Source organism: Pholis gunnellus (genome assembly GCF_910591455.1).
Source record: "Pholis gunnellus genome assembly, chromosome: 16".
Classification (NCBI taxonomy): domain Eukaryota; kingdom Metazoa; phylum Chordata; class Actinopteri; order Perciformes; family Pholidae; genus Pholis; species Pholis gunnellus.
Window position 1 is genome coordinate 6,576,441 of NC_136543.1, and position 8,472 is coordinate 6,584,912.

General features: G+C 40.0%; 1 protein-coding gene across 1 annotated transcript; it reads left to right on the forward strand.

The window, feature by feature from the left end:
* Positions 1–1,115: 1,115 nt before the first annotated feature.
* Positions 1,116–8,331, forward strand: neu1 (neuraminidase 1). Its single transcript, XM_079176478.1, has 7 exons — positions 1,116–1,341; positions 1,968–2,157; positions 3,680–3,942; positions 4,213–4,395; positions 5,454–5,673; positions 6,283–6,519; positions 6,616–8,331. Exons 1-6 carry the CDS (start codon positions 1,261–1,263, stop codon positions 6,501–6,503), a joined length of 1,158 nt encoding a protein of 385 aa, XP_079032604.1. The 5' UTR covers positions 1,116–1,260; the 3' UTR covers positions 6,504–6,519; positions 6,616–8,331.
* The last annotated feature ends 141 nt before the right edge of the window (positions 8,332–8,472 follow it).

An 8,472-nucleotide genomic window follows, 5' to 3' on the forward strand; every position in this document is an offset into this window, starting at 1 on the left:
AGAAACTGATAGAGAGATGGAGCAGGGACCCCCGACTATGTATATTGTATAACATTGTGTTTTATATTAAACTGGGCCTAGTGCCATGTATAAACATACCTCTTTATTGTGCATTCAATACTAAGCTATTCAAATAATACACAGGTTCATAGATTCATGTTTTTATTTTAAACATGTGAAGGTACAGTGAGTAGGGTGGCCATGCCACTGCCATTTATAAACATACCTTGTCAACTGATACCAATGCCAATATCAACATTGTCTGTGAATTGCATGATAGTCATGCATACAAGCTATTCAAATTGATGTTTTCATTTTAAACATAAATGTGGAAACGAAAATGATTGATGGCCTATTAGTGCCACTGCCATGAATAAACATACCTCTTGCATACAATACTGAACTATTAAAATAATGGACAGATTCATGTTTGAAAAAAAAAGAAATTGTCTAATCAACCAAAGATTTCGCAGACCCCCTGCAGTACCTCCGCGGACCCCCTAGGGGTCGCAGACCCCCTGTTGAAGACCTCTGCTTTCTACTGTAACACTGAATGGTTGTGTAGTTGTGTCGTTTTGGGGAAATTACGTCCCTGTCTGGATAAAATGTCTATTTAGCGTAGTACTCCTTTGGTAATCAAAGAACCCTACCAGAGAATTCAACACAGATCAAATGAAATTAGTAACTGCTTTTTTCCCAAATCTGCGTACAGCGTTCATCTTCCATTTATCTGATCTTCCACCTCAGTGGAAAGAAATGTCAAAAACATGAAGTATGTGGTTCATTAGATGTGAAATATTATCACAAGGTATCTTATTCTTGAATATGTACAATCTTATTTTAATTAATATGTAATAAAAAACATTCAACCATCATTCAGCAGCTGTATATGTACAGTGATGTGCATACAAACATAATTCATATAAAACAGCAAATTAAAAAATTACATAATTAAAAATATATATAGCTATATATATATATATATATATAATTGATACAATTTTGAGTATCAATGAATTCATCTTTTATTTTGGTGCATGGCGGAAAATGAGGAACGATAGTCATGTGACGGCCCTCCTTGGTCACGTGACTTACTAGCTAGATACCGTGGTATCTTGAGCTGAGGGGAGCATTTCCGCCTCCACCTCTGTCCGCTTTTTTGTTTTGTGGATTTATTTCGAAACTCATCTGTACTCTGTAATAACCGATATTATTTCTCAGTCGGAATAAGGAAGACGTTTTCAGGACGTGAATCAAGTCATGGAGACAGGAAGCCGACTTGCTGCACTGTCGTTACTGCTCTTCCTTTTGTCTTCCTGTGTTTTTGTCAGCCCTGAACAGGTAGGCTACTGTACACAAAGTGTCATAGAAATACGTAACAACACAATCTAGTTCCCGTGTTGTTGGAACACGAGTTGTAGAAGCTGTCAAAAGTGTTGATTCAGCATTGAAGTCACTGATGTGTCCAGCCTAGGCATGCATTCATTTTTTATAGATACTGGAGGAATAAGTATTCAAATGTAAAAGTAGTGATTGTAGTGGCCACACCATGAAATACTGAGCAACGACTAAAAGCTATGCTTTCAAAATGTAAGTTTAAACTCAAAATAGTAGTCTGCGTTGTATCAGTCAGTGTTATACAACTACTTTACTGCACTATTATTGATGCATAACATGTAACCAGTACTTTAATGTTATAACTGATCTAGCTCATTTAAATGCTATATATACACCTTTGGGTAGTAATAACAGCATGAGTTTTGTTTCACATGCAATTTACTTGTGGATTCTTGACTCATTTTCATGAATGGAGATAAAAGCGTTCCATTTTATATACTGATCTTTCCTGAATTTCAAGTGTGATCACCTGCTGGTGTCACCTGACTGTGCCGCTCACAGATGTGTCAACTCTTTCACCTTACTCAGCCCCTCTTCCTTTTCTTGTCTCGCCTTTCTTTGCCGTCCAGATTGAACCTCTGCTGTATGAAGAGCAGCTGTTGTGGGTGAGCGGAGTTATGGGGGAGGTGGACACCTACAGGATCCCCCTGCTCACCTTCACCCCAAAAGGAAGCCTGCTGGCTTTCACAGAGGCCAGGAAGTCAACATCAAGCGACATAGGAGCAAAGTTCATCGCAATGAGGCGGTCCATGGACAAAGGCAAGGACAACAATGACAGTCATATAAATATATCCATCTATATATTATAACAGTAGTTAGAAGTCTACAGGGAATACATAACAGTCAAAAAGGGAGAGAAAAGTACTAAATAATGAATCACTTCCCTTTTCTGTAATTTCCTGGTTTCTTTTGGTCAGAACTTTAACAGTCTCATTACGTTATGAAACTTAAGCCATAAACCGTATTTTCATTCGTTACATACGTTTATGTCAAAATTATCAGAAAGAAACTATTTCACCAAAACAAACGAGGTCATGTTCTGCTTTTTTTCTAGGCTTTCGGTGAAAAGAGTATTGCAAAACAAGTGGATCTTGCGATAAGACTTTTTTTGATCAAAATGCTATTTACAACGTCTGTATTGAGCCTTCAAGCTCAACGTAAACTTCCAGGAGCTAAAATACAGTAATTGTGAAGCTTCCTTAAAAGACTGCAAAGGAAGATGTTTTACTACTAAATGTCTAAACTTACTAAAATTAGAGCTGCTAATCATTTGATACCCAGTTTTTCAAAACTGTAGCCAATGAGATACGTTACTTTCAGTGCCGATATAGTCACACAATTTATTCAAAACTTTACTTTGAGGGTTATTAACAAAAACTCTACCTCACTCCAACTGTTAGAATCAGTGGCAGGAGGTCATTACCTAGATAAAATGCAGTCGAAAATTGTGGAAACTTAAGATTTGAAATCAGAAAATGTCAAGTAAAAAAAGAATATGACACTGTGCACAGATTGGATGCCAGCCGCCGGTACTTGACAGTTGTTGGTTCTCCATCTTACCAACATATTTCGGGCAGTAAATAGGTTCAGTATCCAGCCCTACTCATTGCAACACAGATCTGATTACACAAAATAAGATTAAAGTATTAAAACACACAAAAACATCAAAACAAAAAAGAAAACTGAAAATACAACAGGCAAAACGACAGGAACCATGACCGGGTAACCGGACACGTGCAGAAGGATGCTTGACAGGAACACAGCAGACGAACCGAATCAGAGACAAGTGAACACAGGGTTTAAATACACTGGGAGGTGTAGTGATTAGCCACAGGTGGATTCAATCAGGGGCGGGGCAGCCAATTACAGTGGAGGGAAAACATACAAATGCAGGAAGTGAAGTGAACACGGGACACAAGTGGCAGGGAACTTCAAAATAAAACAGGAAACAAACTTAACCGAAACCAAGATCATGACAACAACTGCTTGAGAATACAAACTTTGTCTCTCATATATATATTGATTGCAGTGAAATAAATAGGTTGAAGCACTACCTTCCTGCAAAGTATGCAAGAAGGAATATAAAGAGACTAAAACCAAATTTCAGGATGAAAACTTGAAAGAAACAGATGTTGGGATGTTTTAGAGGAAAGTTGAATAACCAAAATACTTAAAGGAATGTATTTTTCTTGTAGAATAAGTAGCAAACATATACAATTTGTTGTAAAAGTAGTCTTGACTTATGTCTGCATCCTCTCCTGTTCCTCCTCCGTCCCTCCAGGAGCCACCTGGTCCCCGACCTCCTTCATAGTCGATGATGGAGTGACGCCGGATGGCCTGAACCTGGGCTCCGTGGTGGTGGACGAGGAGTTGGGCTCTGTGATTCTGGTCTACAGCATCTGCTTCCACCACTATTACTGCAACCCGTCCAGCACCATGATGGTGGAGAGCCAGGACGACGGCCTCAGCTGGAGCCAGCCCAGAAACCTGTCGGTCCAGCTCGGAGTGAAGAGCTTTAGTCCCGGGCCGGGCTTCGGCATCCAGGTGAGACAGGACGATACTGTATGATGTGGAAAGCTGCTGCTGAGCTGCTTCCTAATTGTAAAGTGAAATCAAATTGAAGCTAAATTACCTCTGTGCTGTATTAATGTCCCATATTGTGATTATAAGCTATTGACAGGGTGAGTCATTCATGTACAGGTGGAGAGATTTTAAAGGCAGAAATCTCTGTGGTGTTGGAGAAACACAAAAACCTTATCTGCTTTTGTTTATCGTTTGCCGAGTCCACATTTTGTTTGTGTCTTTGCACTACAGAAGCGCTACAACCCAGCTAAGGGGAGGTTGGTGGTGTGTGGTCATGGGACATTGGAGGCAAACGGGGTTTTCTGCATCCTGAGTGACGACCACGGACGGAACTGGTACAACGGCGGCGTGCTGAAAAGCATCCCTTACAACCAGAAGAAGAGGGCACAGGACTTCGACCCTGACGAGTGCCAGGTACGCCTGCTGCTTGTGGATCGCGCCATGCTGGCCTACTTTGACAGCTCACTGTAGGAATCAAGAGGTTGGCTGAAAGGGACACTTAATGTTATCCTCATCGTCCGTTGCCGGCAATAACAACAGCAACAAAGCATTCAAATATCTTAGAATTAGCAAAGTCTCCACACAGAGTCTCAGTTATCTAGTCACATGCTCATCAGCAGCAGCCTGCAAAAACATCACAGTGAATTAAAAATTAAATTAACTTTGTTTCCCTTGCTGCTGCCCCAATAGCCTGTTGCGTTTTTGAGCGTCCTCTCCTTTGTTTTGTATCCTCACCTCATATTGGAGATCTACACAATTGTAAATACATCATATTCTGCTCTAAAAATATAACTTCATGAAAGCTTCAGCCATATATATGTTTTTGTCATCAATTGTATTTATGTTATATGAAACACACCAGGAATTATCACCCAACTTTGCAGCTCTACCGACCTTTTTAAGCCTGTTTCGTTTCTTTGCTTTGGTTTCATGCCCTGCAAATACACTCTATGGTTCAGCCTAAATGCTCTTATCAACCCACTTTCTGGCAGATATTTTATGAATACAAAAAAACATTATATAATCATATGACTAACCTACTGAACGCTGCCTCTCCAGCACCAAACAGCAGACAAAGTTAGCATCTAGTTGTTGAAGAAAGTCAGAGTTGGAGGCAAAAAAACAAACAAAGCTAAAAGAAGATGGAGGATCAGACTTCAATTTTGCAGGAATATGACTCTGAGTGCTGATATTGCATTGTTTCTGCTGGATGTGTGTCATGTGAGCCATAACAACTTTTAATAGCTCCGTTTATCGGTCAGCTTGCTGTGGAGTTCTTCTGCCCTCTAGTGGCCAAAAGAAACACCGCTGTGACCTGTATTCTTTAAAACACCTGGCACTTATCTTAGCCATTGTGTGATGTCTTCACTGCAATAACAAGCTGTCCTCATGAATCAAATACCAGTCAATGAATGTTTTAATAACAGAGCATTTCATCACTGTCAAGCGTAACCCTCTCTGCTCCCCTGCAGCCGGTGGAGATGACGGACGGCAGCATCGTCATCAACGTGCGGAACCAGAACAGCTACCACTGTAGGTGTCGCATAGTGGTACGCAGCCTGGACGGCGGATTGAGCCTGCCCGTTGAAAATACGTTCTTTGACTACGAGCTTGTGGATCCTGCAGTAGCAGCCGGAGCTCTGGTGAAAGAGGGAGTGCTCTACTTCACCAACCCCTCCAATGCGCAAAGCAGTAAGAGCCGCTGACACTAACAGTCATACTCCCTTCTTCTTCCTGCTGACCTGTGTCACTGCGGCTCAGTGGTGGAAGTAAAAGTAGCGAGGCCATTCTGTTCACATGCTCTGTTACAATATAACAATTTCACACCAGTGTAGGATAAAATGATGAAGCGATGACATTTTGGACAGACATGGTGTAAACTGCGACTTGACATGTTGGCAGAGGCATTCAACCAGAAAGCACTAGTTCTAGTTTTTACATGCTGTTTGGTTCTGTAATATATAACAATGCATGATATATTAATGTGACTTAATCATGTGTTTTTTTATGCTAAATATGAATATGTAAAGTAACTTGTAACTATAGCTATCAAATAAATGTAATGTAGTTAAAATACAATATTTGCCTCTGCAATAAAGTGGAGTAGAAGTACAGAGTATAGCTTAGAAAGGAAGTAGTCAACCTCAAAGTACCTGAAGTACTTGAGTAAATTTACTACGTTACTTTCCACCACTGCTGCTGCTGCTTTCCTGCACCCCAAAACAATCAGTTTACTTCAGGTCCTTGTAAAGAAAAAGATCATTAGTACATCATACTAACGTCTTGCCTCATCCCCCTCAGGAATTAACATGACCTTACGCTGGTCGCTGACTGATGGTAACTCTTGGGTGAAGAAAGCTGTGCAGATATGGGCGGGTCCCAGCGGCTACTCCTGCATGACATCACTGAACAGCGGCTCTGCGGAGGACAGGAAGTACATCTTTGTCATCTACGAGAAGGGCCACATGACAATTATTGAGACCATCTCGTTCGCTAAGATCCACCTGTATGGTGGCCGGTAGAGCATGTGGAAGGAAGGTAAGTTCATTAACATCAACAGGTACGATGCAGGAAAACTCATTACTGTTCGTCTGGCTCCTGTTTTTATTTTTTCTCCTTGTGTTTGTCTCCCAGATTCCAGATATGTTGGAGCGAAAGGGAAACAGGAAGCTATTCTTTACTCCAATGAATTTCTCAGGAAGAACACAGACATTTTAAACTGGGAAGCTCAGAACAACGAATGAACAGTTGTGTTGGGGCTGTGGTGATCTTAAAATGCAATTTTCTCCTTATTTTCTCTTTTCTTTTCTCTACAATTACCACACTTGATGAAGGCACAAGTCACATGTCCATTTTCAGTTTCTGGATACGTTACCAAGTGTGTGTTTTTGCTAAAATCTTTGCACATTCACAATATTTTGTGAGTTTCCTGTTCTTACACAAATGACGGTATGAACCAGCAAGGGACTTAAATCATGCTGTTTCAAGGCTGAAATCATCACCTCATACAGTACGATAATACCACACTAAAGTATCACATCACAGTCTTCCACGACGAAGAAAAATAATGACTTTCAGTTGTTCACCTCACAAACAGATTTACTGTATATTTGACGCTGGTGTGAAATGATTCCTATTTTCTCAGATAATATAGTTTCATACTGAAGTAGGGTGTTTTAAAATGTTTTATGGGTACTTGTAATTATAAGTATTGCTTTTATTAAGCGGTGAGTGTGCCATGAATATATGAGTTTTTTTTATGTGAGTTTTAGTAAAATTATGAATTAGACGTGTGATTGAATGTGAGAATGAAGAGGTTAGTACATAATGTCGCCAAAGTATCCTCTCTTGCACGTGCAGAATGTCTTCTAATATTCTAATACAGCTCAGCCCCTCAACAATGGAGATTGGGTAGAGTTTCAGAAACCACAGACTCGTGAGGAGAGTTAAGTTCTGCCTCGGGACGAGAAGCTTGGGGGGAAAAAGGAGAGCGTCTCCACAAGATGTCTGGGATTGAGCGACTAGTCCAGAAGCTAGTCCTGCTGCTGGAGCCTGATTAAACCTGCTCACTCCACTATGGTTCATACTTATGGTTCATACTTTCTCCCATATAGCTTGTGAGCTCACTTAGTTTATAAAGGTTTTCCACCTTCTTACTTCTTTATGGAAGGTCATTATCAGTTAAAACCCATTCGTGCCAAATGTAAATTGCATACAGTTCCATTATTTACTCATGATTGGTGGAAGTGTCAATGACTCTTAAAAGGTTCTATTGATGAGGGGAATATTTCCTAAAAACCTTTATTTTGCTACTAAGATAACCACTTCCTGTCAGCTTCTAGCTTCTTATGTTTTGGTTTCTTTATTCTGAAACCCTTCTGGCAAAACCGGAAGCAGATACAAATCTCGTCTGAGAGTTAGGCCCAATCCCAATGTCCCCCCTAAGGCCTTAAACCTATGTTAGAGACTGTAAGGGCTGGAAATGGTGTCAGCATTATGCTGCAACATATCACGTCACCATGACACTGTTAAAAATATGATGTACATTTGTGGGTATATATTCTATACTTTTTAATCCATAATTTGAACATCTTCCAGGCTCTTTCCTCACAAGATGAGACGTGATTGTCAAATTATCTATGAACTTGTTTTGATCAAAACAGCTTCAATGACTAAATTAAATATTTGATGAATGAATAAATACATATTTTTACGTTTTTATGTTCAAATACAAAATCTGTGTAAATGTAATATGACAGGCTGAACACACGTGCCGTCTTGCTTCCACTGGTTACCGTGTGTACTCTGTAAAAGGTAAATATGTATTTATTATTAAAGGTTTAAGCTCTCTTTGACATCTCCACACCCATCGGACACACACAGACCTCACTCTAAGTCCAATGTGTTGAGTTTAATGAGCTTTATCTGAATAGTAACTAGTAACAGCCATCAAATATCCTCTGGCTACAGGCTACTGTTTTCTTTGGCGAT